Source organism: Pteropus medius, unplaced genomic scaffold, assembly GCF_902729225.1.
Source record: "Pteropus medius unplaced genomic scaffold, Ma_sr-lr_union100, whole genome shotgun sequence".
Lineage (NCBI taxonomy): Eukaryota > Metazoa > Chordata > Mammalia > Chiroptera > Pteropodidae > Pteropus > Pteropus medius.
In genome coordinates, this window is record NW_024347790.1 from 10,419,563 (window position 1) to 10,445,377 (window position 25,815).

Below are 25,815 nucleotides of genomic sequence, written 5' to 3' on the forward strand. Positions count from 1 at the left end.
CTTAGAGTGAAACACAAGAACCACTTCATTTCTCAATCTTTTGAAAATCGAATGAATCATAACAGTACTCAGAACTATCAGAAGAGATCATCCTACTGAGAAATGGGTGACCAATAAAGTCTTATAGTGCAATGAGTCAACAAGGGTTTATTTAAAATCTACTATGAACAGCAGTGATATAAAAGCAGACAATAACCATGTTGTCATGGAGCTCAGAGCTGAGAATGGGAAAGGAGACATTAAAAAACAGTGTGAAGCATGTCACAAGAGAAAATGCACAAGATGTTATAGAAATTAATAAAAGGTTAACCAGTTTTAGCCTGGAATTAGTCGGAAAACCTCCACGCATCTCAAGGAATGGTGATAAAACAGGAAATTTTCAGGAAAATGAGTGAAACAACAAAAAAAGACAGTAGTGAAGTAGTGGGAGGCATTCTAGAAAAGTTGTTACTGTCAAACTCTAAAAGTTCCCTCTGATTCTAATTCCTATGGACTTAGTGCCCCTTTAGGTATAAGACCTCATCCTATATACTTGTTTTTAGTAATCTGTGTATGCACAAACACGTCTGTAAATGTACATATGTGCATGTGTAGACTCAGACTCCACACTTTGTTTTAAAAACAACATCATTGGTTCAATAGGCCCAGAAACTTAACAGGGCAAAGACTTGCACTGCCTAGATAAAATTTTTTTTTCTCCAATGTGATCATTCTACAATTACATTATCACTTGTTAATGAAACAAAAAGGAAATAAAAGAAAGATGTTTATATAACAAAAACAGCTTTAATGTGAAGGCCTCCCTTAACTTCCTCAAGCCAGGTGATCAATAATCTGCTTTGAAACAGCAATGCATCATAGATGTAATGAAAGTTTTTGCATTTATTATCCTCTTCTACAATTACTGGCTTATGTGCTTTTTTTTTTATTTTGGCAAATTACAGCTCATGAGCCAAATCTGACTCATGATCCAATTTTTTACGACCTGTGAGCTAAGAACATTTTTTATATTTTTAAATAGTTGGAAAAAATCAAAAGTAGAATAATTTATGACACACTAAAATTATATGAAAGTCAAATTGCAGTACTATATATAAAATGTTATTGGAACACAGCCTCGCTCGATAATTTACGTATTGTCCATAGCTGCTTTCGTGCTACAGTGGGGAGCTGAGTAACTACAACAGAGACCATATGGCCCACAAATCCTAAAATATTGACAATCTGGCCCTTTATAAAAAAGTTTGTTGATCTCTGTTTTAACAGAATGAGCTTCTGGAAAAAAAAAACTGTCAATTTATTGGTATGTCCCTAATACCTAACGAAGTAACTCTTAATAACTAGTTGTTGTATATAAACTACAGAGAAAAACCAAGCTTTGATAAAATAATTCAGTAACAAACATGAACTCACTCAACTGCAGATATCAATATAAGAATGTATTTACTAAGAGTAGCAAAAACAACAAATGCCAATTACATAGTATCTAAGAGCCTGATACCCTATTTAGTTGAAACCCCAAAAATGGTTTTACTAAGTTATATCTCTAATACACCAAACTAAAGGTCAAGGTAAACAGAGGTTCTTGCTCAAGTTATGAGGTGAGAGGTAAAATTAAAGAATAAAACAAATTAAGCTGTATAATAAATATGTCTAGCTTTAAAAAAGTGCCCCAAAATGGAATGGCCACTTTTGGGGGAAAGAAGGTAGAGGCAATAATTGGGTAGGGGCCTGAGGGGGACTTCTGGTTTGCTAGTAAGGTCTCATTTTCAGATCTGGGTGATGATTACATGAGTATGTTCAAATTGTATTAATCCATTAAGTTGTATACTTAATAAAGTGTACACTTTTCTAAATGCAAGTTATGCTCCAAAACCAAGTTTTTAAAAATCCACTGGGTAGTTGATTTGTTGTACTTTTTTATTAAACAATTTATACTATAACATAATCTGGAGTATATCAACTCTCAATAAATTCTTGCTCAGGACTAAGCTAAGTCTTCTTTCCTCCAACCTCTCAAAAAGTTTAAATCATGCTGTTTAATTTCTGATATTTAATCTCTTATCTAAAACAGTAAGAGTGGCTGCCTTGATCTTTTTTAAAAGACTCTTCTAAAAAATACTCTTTGGCCTCAATCCAGATATCCATCTGTACGTCTGTCAAAAGGAAGATATAGCAGCAATCTGCTAATAGAATAAACATATATTTAAAAATCTAAAAATAAGAAGTTATGACAGAAATTTTCAGGAGCATAAACAATATTACTACCCTCAATGTTCGGTATTAGCATTAGAGCAGAACTTTACTTAACAACTTTATAGAATTTGTGACCAGTCAATAACCCTTACATTCAGATGTCCAAAGTCTCAACCTAAAGGACTGATTACCTGTGTGTCCTTGGTCTCTGATTTAAAGACGCTGTCCTGCCTGGGCTATGCTGACTTCCAAGCCTAGCAGGACTTGTCATGTAGTCATTAGGAACTGTTGGAGGTTTTACAGGTTCCAGGGTTTTGTAAGGAGTATTCCGTCTAAAGAAGCATTAGAGAAAGGAACAATGAACATGAATGATAAAATGGTATCTTCTCCCCAATCTGTGATTGCCCCTTTGTAACAAAGTATAACGAGTTTTTAAAAAACATTTAACAAAATGTATTTAAAAAATTCTTAATTGTAGTATATAACTTTTGGTACTTTATGCAAAAACTAAAATGTTACCTTTTCTTAGGAAAACCAAAAGAAAGGGTAATTTAAAAGTTCTAACCTTATTTTTAAAAATACTGGTTACAATTTTTTAAATGCCCAATAATACCGAACCTTAGAAATAGGCATTATTTCCAGTTCAGTTACCCAAAGGCATTGTCTTTGTACATTATGGAAGCTAAATATCTCCTCTGCAATTTATTCCTACCTCATTGTGGAAAGATTGGACAAGTACATTCTGATCCTAGGCATAATGCCATTACTTTTTCAATAAATGATTTTAACTTTTATATTGAATAATTTTATGTTTTTTTTCAAGGGCAAGGAATTTACAGAATGAAAGTAAAAACCAAGATTCAGTAAAGTTGATTGCTGCTTCCTATTACTATAAAACAATGATTTCCTAGTCCTCCACTAAAAACTCTAATATACTATTTCCAATGCTAAGGTGAACAATCTTTCAGAATGTCTCACCAATTATTCAATATTTTTATTGCATTGAGAATTGCGAAGAAAGAAGCCACCAACTGTTATCTTTTCTACTTCTCAAACTGGCTTTCCCACAAAGCTATTCAAATATGAAGAGCCCCAAGATTACCAGCAGAAGCACAGTTAGAAGTACTTCAGGTAAAGAGCCCCTAAGTTCCAGGTGGCAAGCAGTAGAGGAAACAAGAGCTGCAGGTTATCGAGCCAAACTACACAAAATAGACCACTTATTCAGAGTACTGTAATATAAATACTGTAAATACATGTGAAAAGCACCATATGGAATCCTCTGGTCATTTCATTTGAAATGAACTTGTCAAATTTGTGGGGTTTTTTTAAAAAAGGGAATTAAAAGATAAAAAATAAATTAATGCTCATTTACACATGTACAAAATATAGAGAATATTATAATATAGAGAATATTATAAAACAGGCAGATCCATTTTGGATTCTGTTCAAGGAAATAAGAACCAGAATGAGCTTGTAAAAGGTAGTGTCACATTCAGAAGGTCCCACAGCAAAGATTTATACATTTAAGTCACATAAACATCTTTTCCTTAAAAATATGAATTTTCTTGTAAAATATAGTTGAATTCTTACCCCAATGTTCCCCGGCCTGACATAGGAGGACTTGGTGGTTTCTGAGTAGGAGGATTTGTTCTCGACAGTGTGCCAGTTCTTGCAGGCTGGTTACTTCCATGCTAAAATGTAGAAAAAAAGAGCTTTTATTTTTATATCAAATTGTTCTCTTAGTGTTTTGATACCATGTATTTTTTTTTTTAACACCAGAATGTGAAGTAAGGATTCCCAGACAGTTTTAACAACAGACTTTGGTACTATATTTTAAAAGGTCAAGAAACCACTTACACTTGACTTTTCTTATTATTTTGTGCTATTCATACCAATTTGTGGCAAAATACAGGTGAAATTATTAGATTTTCTATATCATTTTATTGTTAAACATGTTAACTGAGATCAAACATTTGCATTCAAATACTGGGTTTCCCAAAATTTCTGAAATGTTTACATGAATGTAATATAAACTGCAGATCTCAATGTCAATTTGTTAAAACAGTTATCTGAAAACTAATTTTTATCCTAAGAATTCAGTAACAAAGTCATATATGATGTCTGGGAAACCTCCTAATTGTAAGTCAATAAAAGCAAGGCAACTATCAAAAAATGAGCAAAGCAATAAATGTTAGCAAAATTAATGTTCCTATATAAATGCAGATGTCAATATATCTTTGATATATTAACACATCCAAGCTAAATGTTGCTGATTTGAACTGAGTTTGAGTATATTTAATCTACATATATCCTATGGGGAAAAAGCAGACAGACATAGGAAGAGTTTTCAAATTTTAGTGGCTCTGCAGCCTCTATCAATATAGAGGTAATACTGTGGATCAAATGATAAGTAATATCTCTTACCTTGGCTTTTAGCCACTTTACGTTGGCAAAAAAAAAGGGGGGGAAAAAGTAGAAATTAATTCTAAATAAGTTATATCTGATAGGACAGGTTTACATTTACAGTTATTCCATTCATGTTTATTGACTTTACCCAGCCATTATTTTCAATATCTTGTAAAGAAAAATGTATCCATAAACAGTAGAGAAATATTTATGTGTATCACATATTTTTAAAAGACTATTCCACAAAAGAAACCACCACTTAATCATGCCAATCTCATGCAGTTCCAATAATTTGTTAGATTAGTATTTTATCCAACTGATCATAATGATAAACAAGCAAACTTTAATTTAACATATGAAATGTAAGGCTACTTTAATACATCATTGTACAAGACTTAAGACTTTACTGGATTATAAATGCCCAAGTACAAGTATTCATTATTTGAACAGTTTAGTATTTTCAAAAAGTGATAAACTGCAAGTGTTGGAATTCAAAACAACAGGTTGTTTTTCAATTTGGAAAAAGACCTAACACCTCAATGTTTAAAAACAAAATCACTCTCACAGTAATGGCTTAGCCAGATTCTAACTAAGGAATAAACAAACAGGGTCTGGAAACTCTCATTCGTAATTTATGAATCCAAACCTGACCAGGCTAACACTAGCAGGAAGTTATAGGTTTAGTTCTAAGTTTTCTTCTGAAGTAGTTCAGCCAAAATTCAAAACTAAAGAAAAGCTGCTCTGATCTTAAAGGCTACTTCTATGAAACATGACTAGTCTATATATAAAATAATATGTACATATAAAAATATGAACACATGTACGAAAGAATATGAAATAATGTATACAGTCCTAAAGCATCATTAGCTGTACTATGCCACTTTAGAAGAAGTATCGTCAGGTTGTAGAATCAATCTTTTTATAAATTTTGAGGTTTCAAGTTCTTTCCATAACATTCTGTTCTAAATATGTAGTCATCGTTTTTCAGGTGATCATAAAGGCAACATTAAGGAAAAGCATTCAGTGGAGGAATGCACTTTGTCCTAGATACATTATAATTTCTAGAAACTGCCAGAATTTTGGTATTCTTTAATATTTGTTTAGAATGATATTGCTCACTTTTACCTGGAAACAATGTCTGGAATTCTACCTAGCTACTACCTTTATCACCAGGATTTAGAAATTAAACTTTAATAACATTATTATCCTTGAAGATATGGTATACTAGAAATTTTTAATTAAGCCAGCAATAATCTTTTAAAAAAACTGAAAAACTGGAGAAATAAAGCAGCAATGAGACTAGTAGGGTAAAAATAATTGTGTTTTTTTTATAACTCAGAAACAAAACATGGACAAATATGCCACATACAGCTTCTAAGATATAATGTTCTCACAGAATACCCATCCTCCTACCCCCAGTCAAAAATATATTTTAAAATACTCTGTGTAACAATGAGAAAGTACTTAATGTCACAGAACTGTAACTTAAAATGCTTAAATAGCAAATTTTTTGTTATGTATATTTTGCCTCAATTTTTAGTTTTTTCCCCAAACACCCTGTGTCTAAAATATCCATATTACAAAAGTAGATTGCCAAAATTCACATCTGTATATTTTCAGTATATATATATCATGTGTTTATACTTCCCATTTATGATGGGAAGTTAAAAATTCCCATATATGATGAAACAGTTAAATATTCTCACTGAAATGTCCTTGTAAAATGTGGTTTCATCTTAAACCCTTCTAAGTATTGTGTATTAAACACAATTTAGTGGAGGGATAACATAGGATATTCACTTCTAAGGTGGTAACAGAATTTTTTTATGAGTATGTACTGCTTTAATAGGAAGAAAAATCAAGATGAGGTAAAAAAGAAAGTGAATGAGTAGGTATTTTTAATTGAAAGGCATGTAATACAAAAGAAGTTCTTCCAGACTCTCAAAATCCAAATCCCATCTCAATCTAGTCTAAAATATCTTATATTAGAATTGAATTTAAGCTCTTATACGACCCTAGTCACATCTTTGGGTACAAATACAAGAAACAAATGAGCAGCCTCCTCTACATCTGCAAAGTGTCCCAACATTACATATAACTTCCAAGCATGACAGCAAAGGGGAAATTCTAACAGTCTAGAAGAAGGGCAGAATACAGACCAATGTTGTCAGCTATACTCCTCTCTTGATCAGGAACCCCAGATAATTCAGAATGCAACAGATCCAGCAATAGCCCCAGTCTGATCAACCATCTAGGAAAAACTTCAACATTCTAGGTGATTCCTAAAAATTTATTATAAGTATTCTAAAAATCAAGAACAAAATCAAATAATGGTCCTCTAGGAAAGGGACTATCAAATTTCAAAGGAATAGTTCACCCTGAGCAAAGATGGTTAAAGAATTCAAGTCACTCCAGGTGCCTGCAAAATGACCCATGAATACCTGAAGAATTGACAGGCTAAAGGTATCCTTCAAGTGCGCTAATTCTACCATGCTATGAAATGGACATGGGCAACAAATAATTTCTTTCCTAAAAGCCTGTTAGGGTGAGGAGTGGGAGAGTCAGGGATGGTGAACAAAACAAAATCACATAAAATTTTTTATTTTTCCTATGTTCTGAAATTACATCTATATCCACATAAATGCACTAATGTATACATATATTTAGGAATAAAGTTTTACAGATTATTTTCTAAGCCAATTCTGGAAAGAATATAAATTTTTTATTTGTAAATATCCATTTGGTAGTGAAAGCAAGACATGGTATTCACAACACAAATTTATAATATTAGTTCTGGATTCAAATGGCTTAATTAATAAACAGCTCTTTCAAGTCTTATTATCTTCCTGAATACAGTCCATTCCACAGGTAAAATTCTGTCCGAGGTTAGCATAAAACATAACTAATATTAAATATTTTATGAAAATTGTAATGCTGGTTAATAGCTAAAAACATCTATTAATTCAAGAAAATTATCTTTATGACCATTTTCCTCTCCAAAGTATTTATTGGATAAATTATTTCAAGTTAATATAATACAGAAATGCTTACCTTGACACCATGGCCCACATCATCCAGAACTGTATAGTCAATAGGTTTCCGAATATACCTTACAGGACGCTCCATATTTGCAGGTGCTATTATTTTGTGAGTTCTTGATGTATTCTTATTTGTTGTCAAAATACCAATCTCCCTTCGGGCCACTTTCTCTTTATGGATGTCCACAGTCTATATTTTAAGTTTAAACAAAGCAAGAAAATATTATCAGGCACAGTAAATAATATATATAATGTTCATATATATTGGATGATATATAGGTTGCACCATAAGACTGTAACAGATGTCTATTGTCTAGTGAATACTATGTCTTTCCCTTCAAAATTAAGTAATTATTCTTAAAGCTCAAAACAGGAAATATCTTAAAGGTAATTACAAGTACAAACTAATTTAACGAATTTGATTCTAAAATAATTCTCGGGAAAGCCATTTTCTTTCCTAAAGCCTTGGCGTTTGTGAAAAGGAAGGGTAGTCCTGCTCTCAGTGGCTTACACTTCATGCAGAGAAAAATGATAAGAAGCAGAGGTTACAGATTGGCAGCATACAGCCTACCTAGTACTGGCCTTTATGGCTTTAAATTTTTTTTTTTTATTTAGTTGTCAACATTTAAAAACTGGGTAACAGCACACGAGCAATAATTATGCAACTGCTCAACAATTTAAACTTTGGCCTAAGAGTAAGGGGAAACCAATAACAAATTTAAATTGAGAGACATCATCAGATCTCAGTTCTAAAAGATCCCTCTGGAAGAGGAGATGAGGCCAGACAAAACAAGACTATTAGCAGTGAGACCAGTTAGGAGGGACTTCTGGTAGTCTAGGTGAGAAAAAGGAAGGATGTAAACTGAACTGAAGCAGCAAGGGGTGGGGCAAAAAGAAACTGTCAGAAAGAAAACAAGTTTAACATTAACGCCTGCTTAAGATTCTATTTCACCAGAATTTTAAAAATTGAGAAGGAACCTGTAATCAAAAATGTTCTCCCAGCTCCAAAGCAAGGTAAAGGAGAAAACTTTCCTTGGGTCTCTAGCACTTTTGCAATCTTGCAAAAAAAGATAATGACTCCTTTTGTTCTGGATATTTATACAGTAAACAGCCTTAGAAGATATAGTGTCTCCTTGGAAAGGAAAATACAAGTTTATGTATTGTCCAGTATAATAAAGATAATGTCACCCTCCAGGGCAAAGGTTGGCTTATTGCCCATTATAAAAGATTTGTTCCCTTAAGCTGATAATTCTTTTCTTTTATGCACCCCATTCTGTGTGCAGGCATCATCACTTGGCTCTCTTGGAAGAATCCTATGGAAACTGGGGCTAGTTATCTGGCACAAATGCTGACACTCTTGCTACTGCTACTGCCATGAGTAATGACATCCTTCGTCTGTCTCATGTCTTCTAACAGGATCCATGATATTGTGGCACACTAACTGGTTAGCTTGCGTGAAGGGTGAAATCTCAAACCCTTTGCAATTTTTGACAGTTTTGGCAATGAGGATGGAATGCTGACAAAGACAAAGCGTTCTAGAAGTGGAATGAGAGGCCAGTTAACAGGAACTGAGAGGAGATGATGGGAATTGTGGGTTAACACGTTGACTAAATTGTACAGTCAACCAGGCAATGAATGGTCCACAACTTTATTAGCTGTTAATGAGACTGAAATGAGGAGGTCGTTTAGCCTGAGCACCAGGAAGTAGCATGCTCAAAGACAGCAGCCTGAATGACTCTGCATACTGTCAACTCTCCAACAAGCAATCAGCCTCAGCAGGTGTGCCGTCTGAACAGCTACTACTAAGATTTGTCTGGTGGATGGAGGAGGGAGCAAGTAAGATTCTGTCCCCTACAGAGCAATGTGTCAGGAGGAAAACTGAAACTGTGATGAGAACCAAGAGAATCTTTTAGAACTTAGGCTAGTTTGCAAGGAGAACTTTGAGGCGGGGCACATAATGTTTGTTAAAGAAGAATGGTAATAGATGGCTATCTTATTGCTCAGCCCCTCCCTCAGTCTATTTTGTCAACATTCAATCCACTGAGTGAGTAAAAGGCCTGAGCATTTTCTGGCAACAAGTCAAGTCTGCTCTAAGAGAGCTTTGGCTCCCTAGGGAGAACTTTCCTGAGAAAACTCCTTCGGGTACCGACTAGTCTTAGGGCTCTTACTATACAGTTGAAAATGATGATGGTGATTCACTGGAGAATGAGAAACTCACCCAAAGAAATCTAGATGAATTCTTGCTGCCAGCCCTACCAGCCTTAGAAATGATCACTAATCCTTATGTCGAAATCCAGCAAGACTTCAAGAGATATTATCTTGACAATGGAACAGCAAATAGCCCAAATTAGGTGGACTCCTAAAAATGATGCCGCTGTGCAGATCAAGCCCAAGTCAGCCAAAGGGTACAAACCCATGGCCAGTGCCAGAAAGCAATGTGGCTGTGGCTGCTGAATCAAGGTGTTCCCAAGCAGAAATGATGGTGTCAGTGCTACAGAACATAGGGCTTTGGATGAACCAAAAGCAATACAGGTTTAATTGGTTGATCAGCTTGCGGCTACAGTACCGCTCAAAATAAAATGCACCTTGTTTACTGCTGCACAGGTGCTTTCTCCCAACCCCTCCCTATGCCCCAACCTCAGATGCTTTAAAGAGAAAGATGACTAGCAGTGGGATCAAGTTTGCCAAGTCTTCAATGGGAACTGAGGACCAAACATACCTGGGTATACCAGTTCACTCTGTGGATGGGAAGAACTCAAAATTTTATGGCTCTGTTAGATACCCATTTCTGGGTATTTATCTGAAGAAAATAAGAACACTAATTCAAAAAGATACATGCACCCCATGTTCAGTGCACCATTATTTGCAATAGCCAAGATATGGAAACAACCTAAGTGTCCATCTATGGATGAATGGATAAAGCAGCTGTGGTATATAGATATACAATGGAATACTATTCAGTCACAAAAAAAGAATGAAATCTTGCCATTTGTGACACCATGAATAGGCCCTGAGGGCATTATGCTAAGTGAAATAAGTCAGACAGAGAAAGACAAATACTAAAAAACAAACAACAAAAACAAGCTCATAGATAAGTCACCAGGATATAATGTATAACATGGCAACTACAGTTTAATAATACCGTATTGTATGTTTGAAAGTTGCTAAGTGAGTAAATTTTTAAAGTCCATCAAAAGAAAAATAAATTTTATAATTATGTACGGAACAGATGTTAACTAGACTTATTGTGGTGATCACTTCACAATATAGACAAACGTCAAATCATTATGTTGTATACCTGAAACGAGTATATTATTATATGTCAATTATACCTCTCTTTAAAAAAAAAAAGTTTGCATATCAGAAATTTGTTTCCTCTTTTTCCAACACTTTAATCCCGGTCAATCAACTATCATCGCCCAACCTGGCTATTACAATAGCTTCCTAACTGGTCCACTTGCATTCAATCTAGCCTCTCTCCGATCTGTTCTCCATCATGTAACCACGGTGATCTTTACAAAAACACTAAACTTGAGAAAACAAAGTGAAAAAATGTGACACTATCTCACCTGCTTAAATCTTATTAAAAGAACATCCCACAAGGTTCCCAGTCTTTATGGGAAAAAACAAATTCAAAATGGCTTGAGTTTTTTCCATACTTTCCTCAAACATCATGGTGTCCATAACTCTCCTTAAAATCATCTTTTTTCACCCTTCCTACTTCCCTCACACATTGCAGAACTATGCAGGACACACTTTCAAATTACTTGAAAAATTTTCTGAGTCTATCCTCTCCCCAGCCTTCCAATTAGGAATAATGAAAGTCCAAATCACAATCCATCCGGCAATGCACAACCTTCCATATGGCAGAGTGAGTGAATAAAGCAGGTAGGAGGAGGGGAGCAGTCTTGGAACATTTGTATAACAACAGCATGCATATGTTCACCAAGACAAAGTTAGCTTTTTCTGTAAGACTAATTCCTTCACATACTTGAATCCTTACTTTCACACTTTTTTTTTCCATCTTTAGATAGCAAAAGCAGTTTAATATAAAGAAAATTAATTTTCAATTCTAATGCATGAGATAAAATTTAAGAGTTACCCTAGCTAGAACTAGAAGGTGCAAGTGATCACCATGCAGCAATCCCTGGACCTATGAAGCACAGCTGAAGAAAATAGTTTTTAAAAAAATGGCGCACATACATGAAATTAAAAAACCTAGGTTTGAACATTGGCTCTCTGACTTACTAGCTGCGAAATTTTACACAAACTTTTAAACTCACTAAGGTTCCATTTTGCTTATATAAAACGGGGATGGGATAATATTAGAACCTATGATATTGCCTGATACAAAAAAAGCACTAAAAAATATTAACTGAATCTGAATCTTATTTCAAACTATCCACTCTACAACCCAGCAATTAAGGTAAATATGAAAACACGGACATATCACATTGCATATTAGAAATATACGGAATGTTGAACCTGGAGGACATTAAGAACAGAAAGAAAAAACTTCATGATCTCACTTATATGTGGAATCTAAAAAGGCAGAACAACAGAAGCAGAGGAGATGGCGATTACCAGTGTCGGGGTGGAGGAAATGGGGAGATGTTGGGCAAAGTCTACAAAGTTGCAGTTATGTCAGGATGAGTAAGAGATCTAATGCACAGGATAACTAAATTAATAATACTGTACTGAATACTGGAAATTTGCTATGAGAGTACATTTCAAGTGGTCTTAGCACCAAAAAAAAAAAGATAACTATGTGAGGACATGTTAATTAGCTTGACTATAATCATTTCACTATATAGGTGTATATTGAATTATCATATTGTACACTTTAAAAGTTTATATACATTTTTTGTTTTTAAAAGTAAAATAAAGAAAGATGAAGGTGAATTCTGTTCAAATCTCCAGTTTTGTCACTAGCAATAATAGCATTTTGGAGGACTCCTCAAAGCCAATCTAATGAACAGTGAGGTTCTACAAGTTTGAAACTCAATGACTCCAAAGTAAATAAGCCCTAAAAGCTAAAATTCACTTGAAAAAAGAAAGCAGATCTTACAGACATAGATATCAGTAGAACAAAGTAGAGAAAAGATGGAAACCCAAAGACAAAAATCTGGTAAATGAATATCATGCTTGATGATTCAGCATCTGAAGGAGAAACAAAACAGAATGTGTATGAGATCAATTTGGAAGTAATGGATAGAATGAACATGGTCAGGGGGATCACCTTTTAAGGCATAAGTACATTCCTAAGGATCTTATATATAATTCAAAGCTCACAAAATCCAAGAACTAAGTTTACAGGACAGTGTTTCTGTTTAGTGCCCAATCATCAAATGACAATGCATAGTTTAACAATTTCTTTGTCCAGTTTTGAAGTTATGCAATGGTTCATAAAATTTTTTAATTTGAGGAAAGTCTTCACATTTAAATTTGTTTGAATTTTATTAATATTTTATATTGCACTTCAGCACATAAAATGAACTTGTACTGCATGGACTAATAACAAATAAATAGCTGCAGTATTCTAATAAAGAGCAAACAAGGCTTTTGAATCTGGGTAATATAAAAGGCATAATCTAGAGCTAATATAACACAACTAGAAAACTCTGCTGACAGACTCAATATGACAAGTACAAGTAACATAAAGAGTTGTGAGACAGAACAGTGGCAATGAGGAACATAAGATAATCAACAGAAACATTCTACCTCCAAAAATGATCAGAACACCCCGAATAAAACCATAAGAAATTATATCTCCATCCAACTATAAATAAGGGAAGAAATAAGGAAACAATGAAATGGGAGTTTGACAATATTAACTTGAAGTAATTATGTGGCCTTCAAAGCCAGGTACAACATCCCCCCACCACACACACCTACTCACAACCATACATCTCTCTCCCATTCCCCTAATCCTATCCAGTGTAGGATATCATATATCCAATGATGCCAAATCTTCCCAAACAGATCTACAGCTTCAATGCTTCCAAATAAAAACTCCTGAAAATTTTTTCATAGTTTCAAAATACATATGGAAGGACAAAGGAGAAAGAATGACCAAAACATGGTTTAAAAAAAATTAGAAAGGAAGCAGGGGACTTCCCACTGAGATTTATGATAAAGCCATAGTGAATAAGACAGTAGGGTTCTTAACACAGGGTTAATAGATCAATTCAACAGAAGAGAGAACTCAGAAACAAACCTGGTATCTTATTGTGATGATACAGTGGGAAAGAATGCATTATTCAAATAGCGCAACTTGTTTGCCATCTAAATAAAAACACTGAAAATGGATCCCCACCTCACATCATAGAAGGGGAAAAACAATTCCAGATCCATTAAATGTAAATGCAAATAAGTGGCATATTTATAATTAAAATACTATACATTGATGAGAATAAATGAACTACTCTGAGTGAACTATATATGAAATACCAATAAATCTTACTTAATGCTGAATTAAAGAAAGTATGCCATACTAGACTACATATAAAATGAATGTTTTATTAAATACAAACAAAACTAAACAATTGTTTACGCCTACACATATATCTAACAAACTTTTCGAAAAGGCAAAGAAATAATAAACATTCTTTTGGGTGGATGGATTGAAACATATAGGTAGAAGAAAGAGAATTTAGTTAACTTTGGTGGTGGATACACAGATGTTTGTTTTATTATTACGAATTTTATAACACACTATATTTATCCTTTTGAATGTATTAAGTATAATTTTTCAAAAGTCTTTAACTGCACACAAAGTACAAATAGAGCACAGAGAAAAAATGATTAATATTCCTGGAGCAGCATCAAAAGACTCCATAAAAGAAACCTCATTTTAGCCAACCACATTTGGCATGCCAAAAAGGAGGAGGGGGGTGGGGGCCAAAGAAAAATTAATTCAAGCAGAGGGAACAACATAAGCAAAGGCAAAAAGGCATGAAAATACAACACCTGCTCAGAGATTAAAGAAAATTTTAAATAGTGTGAATAAAAATAAGCTGAATTCTACTCTTATTATGAGTTATTAAAGAAAGACTAAGGAAACTGAAAAATGAAATCTCACAATTTCTTTTTAAAGGGCCAAGTAGGTCATTTATGAGATTAGAAACTGAATAAATTTTGTGGAAAGCAAAGGCTCTAAAGAAATGATTAAAATATTCCAAATATTATCCTATTAAGAAAAACATTTTTTAAAACAAATGTTGAATTAAAAGGATAAACTTTCTTAAGTAGGCAAGATTTTTAATTATCTTTTTAAGATATGATTATTTAAAACTACTGTGCAGAAACGTTATTTTAATTATGTTCTTTCTTTTTCCTTACCAGTTTGGGGTGGGGGTTGGGGACATTCTTCTTTCAAAGATTCTACAGAAAAAGCTTCTCTAATTATTGGAAGACAGAAAGGCAGGCAGGGAAAAAATATGACATAGCAAAACTACTTAATACTTCACATAATTTCTGCAATACCATACTGGAAGGCCAGCGATCCTCATAACTACCTCTGTCAACACAGGGAAGGCATTATAAGTGCCAAGCAAAGAACCCTATCTATAAGTAAAAAGCACAATCAATGTTTGCTGAAATAATAACTACAGAATGAAAATCGACACACTTCTGCCCTAAACAGAAATAGGAAAGGGGTATAAAATGGGTAGAAAAAATGTAAAAGAGTACTGAGACAAGCAAGCCAAACAGAGAAAGTCTTCAGCCAAGAAAGAGACAATCTTTGTCTGTTACTGCTTATTTGGACCAGGCTCTGGAAATGGCCCTATGCCCAAAATTCTGAGTTACAGAGCTTTGTTCAATAAGCTTGAAACAAGGTCCCAATCAACTGTGAAGCTAACTTAATTCAGAATGACCTATATATACACACTATAAAACAGATCTATTTAGAAACGATGAGTTACAAAATAAGATTTTGGTTGAAAAACACAATACAAAACACCTGGATCAGAATTATTCTGAAATATTTTATCCTGGGAAAAACTGGATCTGTCACTAACACTTTGGCCCATTCCCAATTTTTTAGTATCACCCAATGACATTTTTGTCTCTTCTTGCTTAAGAATATAAGACATACTGCAGAACACTCCACATGGTAATTATATATCCACTTCAAAAAAATATTTTTTGTGCTCAATTTAGTGATAATCATTTTCCATCCAAACTAGAATCTAAGGTAATTAAGAGAACATTAGAGCACAGTTTATATTCTGAACATCAGATCATGAATTTGAACTTATTACCCAACTACTACTCCTTACTAAGAATTAACTTTTGTTTTAATATTTAATATTTAAGAAGGAAGAGTATCTCTCCCTTCTTAAAAATATATTTAAAATTCTGTAGAAATGTCAGGCATTATAGTCTAATTACTAAGAGCACAGGTCAAAAACCAGACTGCATAGATTTAAAAGCAGACCCTACTATTTACTAGCTGTGTGACCTTGGGCAAGTTATTTAACCATGTCATGCCCTTGGTTTTCTTACCATACAGATAAGATTTAAAAAAGAATTATATCAACCTCATACAATTACAAGAATTAGAATTAATATATATAAAGGATTTTTAACAGTGTCTTACATGCAGAAAGAACAAAATAAATAGTAGGTTTTATTATTATTATTAATATTATTATTCTGTTTCTCCAATCTATATTCAAGTGTTTAACCCTGAGTTTACTAGATGATACTAAACAAGTTAAAGCTTATAGCCAATAATACAACTTTTATAAGCAATCTTAGAATTAAGAATTGTTACTTAGTTCATTTAAGATGCCCTAGCTATATGAAACATGTAACAAGGAGTGCAAATCACTATTATCAGAAGAGTCATATCCAATACTTTGAAAAGATTTGGATTGTGCTCAATAGTAGCCCATTCTGAGTCTCATTTCTTTCGCATTCATCAGAGGAATATTTTTGGTCCTATAATTTTTCTTATAAGTAAGGACCACATTTGGGGATATTAACTTATCAGAACAGAAGCTAGAACCCAAAATGCCTGAGACTGCAAGGCAATTTATCCTAAAAGAAAAATATAGGGGAGTAGGGGAATGGGCCAAATAGGTGAAGAGAATTAAGAGGTAAAAACTTCCAGTTATGAAATAAAGAAGTCACATAGATATAATATACTGCATAGAAAATATAGTCAAGAATACTGTAATAACTGTATGATGACAGATAATTACTAGCCTTATCCTGATGATGATTTCAGAAGAGATATAAATGTCGAATCACTATGCTGTACACCTGAAACTAATACAATATAGTAAAAGATATTTCAATACATATTTTAAAAGAAAAAAAAAATAACCTTTGAGAGGCTCAGAATTTGGAAGCAACAGGTTCTACAGACTACAAAAGTGAGGAAAAGAATCAAGACCACAATAAGATACTACTTGACATCCACTAGGATGGCTAATAAAAAAAATAAATAGTGTTTTGGAGGATGTAGAGAAAGTGAAATCCTCATACACTGCTGGTGAAAATGTAAAATGGTACAGCCGCTCTGGAAAACAGCTGGCAGTTCCTTGAATGGTTAAAAAGAGTTACCCTGTGATTCAGAGATTCCACTCCTAAGTATATAACCAATATAACTGAAAACATATGTCTATGCAGAACTGGTAAACAAGTGTTCACAGCACCATTATTCATAATAGCCCAAAAGTGAAAACAATCTAAATGTTCATTAACTGATAAATAATTAAGTAAAATGTGATATATCTATAAAATAAATATAATTTGGCAATAAAAAGGAAAGAGTACTAATACATACTACAACACAGATGAACCTTGAAAACATCATGTTAAGTGAAAGAAGACATCACAAAGGACCACATGTTGTATTAATATGAAATATCCAGAACAGACAAATCTATATAGAGAGAAAGTCAAATACTAGTTGCTTAGAGTTGGGCAGGAAGAGGATACAAGGATTGGGGATTAATAGCAAAGGGATTAATAGCAAAGGTTTGATAATTTTCTTTTTGAGGTAATGAGAATGTTCCAAAATTGCTTGTGGTGACAGATGCATAACTCTGTGAAGATATCAAAAGCCACTGAATTGTACACTCTAAGTGGGTGAATGGTCTAGTATGTGAATTTATCCCATTAAAACTACTTTTCTTTAAAAGTGAGGAACAGAGTTAAAAAGCTGGAGAATTAAGTGAGTGTCTATACACTCAACAGTGGAGTTTCCAGTCTTTCCATTCACCATGGTCTAAGAATACAGCATTCCCTCATGAATGCAGTTCTCATGACGGAAATTAGAAAATTCTCCACTGCAAAATAGTATGGCACAAGAATAACTCCTTCATCCTGAAAGTCTGGGGCACCACTGCTCAAAGCCCAATCATCCCCCCGCCACCACCACCAAGTAACAGTCTCTGTCACATAATTTCCTTTTTAAGCATTTTAGTTCCTCATTCTTAGACACAGACAGCCAAGGATCACCAGGTTATTTGAGGCAACATTTCATTAAGGGGGTAGGGAGGGACCTAAAAAAATAAAACAAAAAAAGGACTAGAAGGGGAGAAAAAAGTTTTGCACAGACTAGAGAAATACTTTAAAAAAAAATTTTTATATTATCTACTGAGGAATAAAAGATAACCCATTAATAAATAAGAATTCAGCTTGTAAAAAAGAAAGCTTGGTAAGTCTCCCAAAGAGATGGAAACTAGAAAAGGAAAACCATACTAAAACATTAATACTAAAGGTCGAATATCTGAACAGAACATCTACGAAAAAAATAAACAAAAACAGAATATAGAGGAAAATAAATTACCAAACAAATAACACTATATTCCCAAAATATAGTAGCATAACTCCAGATTGAAAAGGCCCACCAAGTGCCAGCAGAGTCTATTTTTAAAAGACCCTAATAACAAGTTAAATCCTGGTAAAATTTCAAAACACCACAGCTACAGAGAATTCCAAAGGTTTCCAGGGAGAAAAACACATTATACAAAAAGGATCTAGAATCAGAGACAAAGATCACTCAGTAACAACAAGGGAAGCCAGAAGAAATGGACTATTGCTTTTAAAAGTCTGAGAATATAATTTTAGTCTAAAACTAAGGGCAGTACAGCATACTGATAAGAAGCAGATTCTAAAATCAGACTGCCTGGTTCAAATAATGCCATTTAATAGCTGTATGATCCTGACAAGTTATATAACTCCTTTGTGGATCAGCTTCTTCATCTGTAAGATGGGGTTGTTCTAAAGATGAATTAATTCATAGGTGTTCACGTGTGTAAAAAGCCTGATACACAGTACGCACTATATAAGTGCTCTAGAGGGCAAGACAAAGTATAGAAAGCAGTGATACAGAACTTGACTTTTCATTATAATCCCTTATGTAGTATGTGACTGGCTTTTAACCAGATTCACATATTACTGAATGGAAGCAGCAAAAGAAATTGTGAGATAAAGCTCAATGATAACAGTTGCGTATAGAATAATATCTATATGCCTTTAGCTCAAATAAGACAGAAAAACAGAAAATAAAAATATTAATTGAAAGAGAACCATCTAACCAGACAGTCAAGAAAGGAGGCAGGAAGTGGTAAGAGAGATTCTTGGTCTGGTTGAGCAGCAGAAATCAGAGTAAACCAGGACAGACTGTATCAGATTAAAGAAAAAAAGATAGTTTGTTGATAGAATGTTCAAATAGAGAAACTGATTTTAAGCACAGTTAACAGACAAGCTTTTACAAAGATGAGATTCATTGAGGTTTTTTGAGGCTAAATTAAAAGCATTTTAAATTAAAGTATAATAGGAAAATAAAAATGTCAGATTCTATGTCTTATTAAAACTCATTAATGCCTTGTTAACGTAAGGAATGTCAACTAGGGCAATATGGCAGATGAGATAACCTGAAAACTCCCCCACTACAAGCCACCTGTTCACAGTCCAATGTTAAAGAGAGTAAAGAAAATCCAGGGAGAGTATAAAAAGGGAGGACTTAAACCCAGAGAAGAAAACATGAAAGAAGCCACTCTCTAGGGGCCTGCTGGCTACTAACGAAGGAGACTGGACTTTTATGCCAAATGGGAACAAAATATAAGTCCTTAGAAACCTGTTGAAGGTGGGAAAGTTGAACTGATATGGCACATGGGCCTTTGTGGACGTGATTAAGGATCCTGAATGGGAAGATTATCTAAGATAATTGAAGTGGGTTCATGTAATCACAAGGGTCTTCATAAGGGAAAAGGAAGCCAGCAATTAGTGCTAATCAGAGTGATGCCAAGTGAAAAAGAGTCAACTGGCCATTTCTGGCTAGAGGATGGAGGAAGAGGCCACCAGCCAAGAAATGCAGGAAGCCTCTAGAAGCTGAAAAAAGGCAAAAGAATAGATTCTTCCATAGAATGTCCAGAAGGAACAGAGCCCTGGCAACATCTTAATTTTGACTCAGTGAAACCCATTTCACACTTCTGACCTTAGGAACTATAACATAGTAACACTGTGGGTTTTTTATTCAGTAAGTTTGTGGTAATTTGTTATAGCAGCTAAAAACTGACACACACACACACACACACACACACACACACACAGATGAGGGGGGGTGGGGGGACAGCACTTGTCCTAGAAAGTATAACATGTTCCCATGAAATTTTCAGGTTCTAAACTCGAAATACTCCTAAATTGATGGTTATCACTAGAACACTTGGCAGAATAAAACTGTCTGAAAATATACCTTCAGTTTATCTTATCAATGGTATTCCCCTCAGACTGTACAGAGATCTCAAAAATGAGATCTTAAGATGAGCTCACAATCAAAATTTGTAAAACACATAAGGAAACAATTCACCATGAGCAAGAAGCAGCAAACATACACATGCACATACATGCGTGCACACACACAATAAGGTCTCCAAAGAATGTTAATACAAAACAGAATGTTAATCCAGAAGGACAGAAAAGAAACAGATGACATAAATAAAAAGTACAAAATAATGGTGGTTCATTTGAATCCAAATATATCAATAACTATATTAAGTATAAATGCAATAAATGCCCCAGTTAAAAGATATACTTTTTTAAAAATCCAGTTATGCTTAGTGATACAAATCTTTAAAAACAGGAAAAATCTGAAAGTAAAAAATGGAAAAGATACATTCTATATATTAATTTATAGTATATTAATAATATCTAGACAAAATAAACTACAATCCAAAGGGATTCCTAGAGGTAGAGTCCTTTATTCTGTAATAATGCTATATTTTTACTTAAAGTATTTTTAAATAAATTTAAGTACTCAATGAAGGTTTTTTAATTTACACTTTGCTCTTTAAAAAGAACATACCAAAGCCTTAGAGAAGCTACTTACATGCCAAGCTTGGTGGGGGGGACAGTTTGACTGCACACAAAACTGCAGGTGGCTAGAAAGGAAACCAGCTAAAAGAAAAAAAATCTAAAAATAAGCTTAGAACAGTGATTCTGACTGCCTTCATTTGAATTTTCAAATTATTCCAGAGCTAAAACTGAACTAAAATGTGTACAATTTGTTTTTAACCAAGATTATTTTAGAAATAACTTCTGCCATAATTAAATATACTTAATTATGTCTCAGAAATTCTCAAGTACCACTGAAGCTGAAGAATTTTTGAGTCAGAAATAATCGTAATGACAAAATATAGCAAAATAAATTCATCCTGAGTAGTTGAAATAGAAATTCCTATGACAGTAAATTCTGTTAACCTCTTACAAAATATTTGTAGGGATGTTATGCCATGATAGATATGTCAGGTTCTCTAAAGGTGTCCTCTGTCTTTAAAGATTATTATGAATTTACAAGCCCTAAACTAAAAACATTTAGACTTAAAATGGAAACAACAAAGGCTTTCCTTTAAAAATTAAGACAATGAGAGTGATTTTTAAATAGGAAACTATTATTGTCTCCAAAGTCATCTTTATCACCTAATGTAATTGTGAGAAGCATTAAGCATGCCCATGTTGACATTCTACAAATTAACTGGCCTATAATATTCAAAAGTGTCAAGGTCAAGTAAAGTCAAGGGAAGACTGAGCAACTACCTCTTACAGATTGAAGGCGGCTTAGGAGACGTGATAACTGAATGAATCTGAACTGGATCCTTTACCTATAACACTTTTGGAACAACTGGTAAATTTAAACAAAATGTGAAGAATAGCTGGTAGCAATGTATTAATGTTAATTATTTGATTTTGATGATTGCTATAGTTATGCATAACATAATGTACTTCTGCCTAGAAAATACACATCAAAGTATCCACGGACGATGGGGCATCATAACCAAGTTATTCTTAAACAGTTCAAAACAAAAATTTGTCTCCTGTACGTGCAACTTTTCTATAAGTTTAAAATTGCACCCCCAAAAAATGTTTTAAGTCATCTTTATTACTTAGTTATAAAAATGAGAATAGGACTTTATTTTTTAGTTCACTGATTCAGATATTTAGTGATCAATGTTCCATTAATCTATAGAAGAATAAAATCAAATAAGATTTATCTAAAAAGAGAATATACTGATTTTTCTCATTACCTGAAATTAAAAAGGGATGACCCCACTCGAAACTGAAAATTCTAATGGCCTTAAATTTTCTGAACCACACTCTAAAGAGCTTCTGTGACCCTTTACTCTAACTTCCTTTCATTTGTTGAATAAATGGATACATGCATGGTAGGCACTGGGAATATAGCAACAATCACAACTGACCCCTATGGAAGGCAGATATTGAATAATAGGACAAGTAACAATATAATTCTAATAATAAATGCTATGAAACGATAGAATGCTATAAAAACAGTTAATAGAGAACCGTAAAAATAAGCATGCAGGTGGGAGGCAGGACAGAAAGGGGCATTAGGGAAAAATTACCCTTAAATAAAATTTAGAGCAGGATCTCAAGGATAAATGAGAGAGTTAGCTAGGTGAAACAGGTCTATAACAATGCATTCCAGGACACTGACATGGCAGACGGTATTATTAAATCCCTGCAATTTAAAAGTCCAAGAGGGTTAGTAGTGTGGGGCGAGGTTAAAAATAAAGGCAGATGCCAGGCCTTTAATGAACCTTAATGGTCATTTAAAAATTTTAAAGATTTTTTTTTCCTTGCATTCATTGATTTTCAAACCTTTCTGTTGTTGTTCAATCCTAATTTCGATCAATCCACTCTTACATAAAATCGCAATATATAATATAAACAAAAGCAGCATTGTCCTGTCTAAAGTGGAAGGAGTTGCTTTTCACCTTCAACTGAGCCTCCTGTTTACCTAAGTGAGGACAAAGGCAAAAACAGGCAACTGCTGAAGACAGAGAAGGCAATATCAGAAATAATGTATGTTGGATCATATCAGCCAGACTTTCAATCAGAAACTAATGAAATATTTCAATTAGAATAATTCAAAGAACATTTATATAAAAAGAAACTAACCCAAAGGATTGGTGAGGGAGAAGGAACACAACAAGGTACAGGAACTTCTGTTAGCAGCAGTAGTATCTATAAATCCAAAAAGATATGGGGCAGCAGAGACTACTGGAACTCAGAAGAGAAAGTCACATAGAGAAGACTACCTTAAGGGGAGTACTGACTTGTCTTGGGACACAGCCAACTCACAGGGAAGAAACCAAAGAAATAAACATTCTGAGCTTAACTTCCTTACTATTTTTGATCTGCCTGTGTTCCACACTGGCGGCAATCAATCTGAAACCAGAAGTCACAGATGCCCATGGACATAATCCATACAGGTAAGCCTCCCAGAGTATCGACTATTGGGGGGCCTGGGGGGAGGGGGTGGCGGCGGGGGAGCAGATCAGGAAGATCAAACAGAAGTTATCTGTCATGTAAGAGTACGCAGAGAAGTACATGGCAAGATCGAACCTGGCCTTCTGGGACCAAGGAAAAGGTTTCCACTTCCCTGAACAGGGACAATTAAGCTGAAGTCTAAAGAATGAGCAGGAGTTAGCCAGGCAGAGGAAACAGGGTAGACAGACATTCCAAGCAAGGAAACTAGCCACTAAAAAGTTACACTGCTAGAACAGTGGGTTAATTAAGACGTTTGAAGCACAGAATATGAAGCAAGAAAAGGAAAGGAATGAAGCCAGAGAAGCAAGGAGACGAGATCATGCTTGCATTAACATAACACCATGCTAACAATCTAACCTCTATCCTGAAGGCAAAATTCAAGGAGTAACACATCTTATGATAGAGGTAGGTGTAGGTTTTTAATAAAATAATGTGCACAGTGATTATTTTTTAATATGGTAGAAGTCCTTCTCTCTCTTATTTCTTGATAAAAAGCTCTTGTCTGGTCATTTCACAAGAACTGCAAGAAAGAGTGAGAGTGTGGAGAAGAATGCAAACATTGGTAATACCTAATTGCAACTTCTAATACACTTCAACCTTTTTTAAAAAAAATTCTCCACACTTTGACTTTTTCAGGGAATAGGCAAAAATATTGTTAGTGACCATATTAAGTAATCTATTAAGATTATGAAGCAAATTACGGGTAATTTAAATTTTACCCTAGGGTACATTCATTTTATTTTTAACTGGAGAACTTCCTCAAAACAATATTGACATTTTGTCTGATTTGCAAAGCACTACAGATTTTCAAAAGTGCTACATTGATAATTCAAAGATTCAAGGACCTATTTCTTTCCAGGCCCTATGGGAAACAGGAGGAATATAGGGATGCACAAAACATATGAGGTTCCTGTCATCGTTAAACTTACCTCCAACAGAAGACACATGCATTAAATAAGTAAACATACAAGAAAACATAATTACAAATTTGTTATATGCTACAAGTAAAAGTAACATGAATGAGGTAAAAAAATTATGCTATTAGATTTAAAACAAACATATCATTGCTCTTCTTTGCAAAAGCAACATCCATGGAGTAGAAAAAGAAAATCAAATCTCAATGGGCTGAGGCACACATATGATTAGATGAAGACTCCACAAGATGAGAGATACGAGAACTTGGGTTGTGAATTCTCAAGAGAGAAAATTTAGTATCTCAAAGGGTATGGTTAAAAAAAAAAAAAGAAAAGCTTTATTTAAGATGGAAAAAAAACAAACATGCTTGCATGTTAATTGGAAGGAAGAGTGCAAGAGAGGGTAAATAGAAGAGAATGTATGAAAAATATGATGGCAAATAATGCCAAATGTATGAAAAATATGATGACTAATAATGCCAACATTTTATATTCAGGTATTAGGCTAAGTGCTTTACATGCAAGTATTTTTATCTCTAAGGTTAGCACTAATGTCCCAATTTTGCATATGAGAAAACTAAACTCAAAAAAGTTATGTAATCTGAACAAACCCAGGTCTTTGTGACTCCAAAGTATGCCATACCACACTGCCTTACCCTTCAACAAACACTTCTCAAACCACTTAAGTGCCAGTTACTATGTTTTAAGGATGAAGAGATGACTTAAATATGCTTTTACCTTTAAAAAGTGAGGAAGGGGAGACACATACCTCAAGTCATTGACAAAGTAGGAACAAGTTAGGTGGCACAGCACAAAGACAGAGCCAGTAATTCTTCCCTGAGCTAATCAATGGAGACTTCAGATGGTCCTTGTGTTAAGCAGAACAGAGACAGGACAAAGTTAATTCCAAGTAAGAAAAATAGATTATGGAAAAGCAAAGAGACACAAATTTACATACTATGTTTAGAACAGTTCAAGAAGCTAGGTATGGCAAGAATGCAATGAAAGCTGGGAGACCAAGTCAGAGAGCTTTTTGTACCATGCTAAAGAATTTGAGGTTTAAATATCGGAAGGAAAAAACCATTTCGAGGCTTTGAAACAAGATTAGTCATTCTACTGTGAAGACTCAGAAACCGATTAGGAGGTTCAAGTGGTAGCCTGGTGAATGGCTTCGATAACCAAAAAAAACATGATCTGAAAGAGACTCCCACATGAGCTATTTATAATCAAGCTATAAGGAGAGTTCCAAAGTCCCTTTTTGACAATGGTAGTCCTTACTCTAAGATGAGAACAGTCCCTTATTATACTATTAATTAGGACAAAACTAAAAGCTGGTTTAGTCTAAACTTCAGGAAGACTGGTACTTTTTCTTCTCAGCATGTTGCTGATTCAGGAGCTACAGTTCTAGCACCAAGAAGGTAGCAGAGGCAGAAAAAAAGCAAAAGGATACCCTC

The 25,815-nt window shown here is 34.1% G+C and overlaps 1 protein-coding gene across 13 annotated transcripts in view; it reads right to left on the reverse strand.

The window, feature by feature from the left end:
• Positions 1–25,815, reverse strand: part of ABI1 (abl interactor 1) — an 89,337-nt gene that overhangs the window by 17,407 nt on the left and 46,115 nt on the right. For 10 of the 13 annotated variants that reach the window (XM_039877609.1, XM_039877602.1, XM_039877607.1 and 7 more), the window contains 4 exons: positions 7,654–7,830; positions 4,621–4,635; positions 3,787–3,887; positions 2,388–2,528 (listed from right to left, as the gene is read on the reverse strand). In XM_039877609.1, the coding sequence (XP_039733543.1) occupies positions 2,388–2,528; positions 3,787–3,887; positions 4,621–4,635; positions 7,654–7,830 (434 nt within the window). The remainder of the gene's footprint in view (positions 1–2,387; positions 2,529–3,786; positions 3,888–4,620; positions 4,636–7,653; positions 7,831–25,815) is intronic. The other 3 variants (XM_039877605.1, XM_039877601.1, XM_039877598.1) reach the window with 1 other exon arrangement.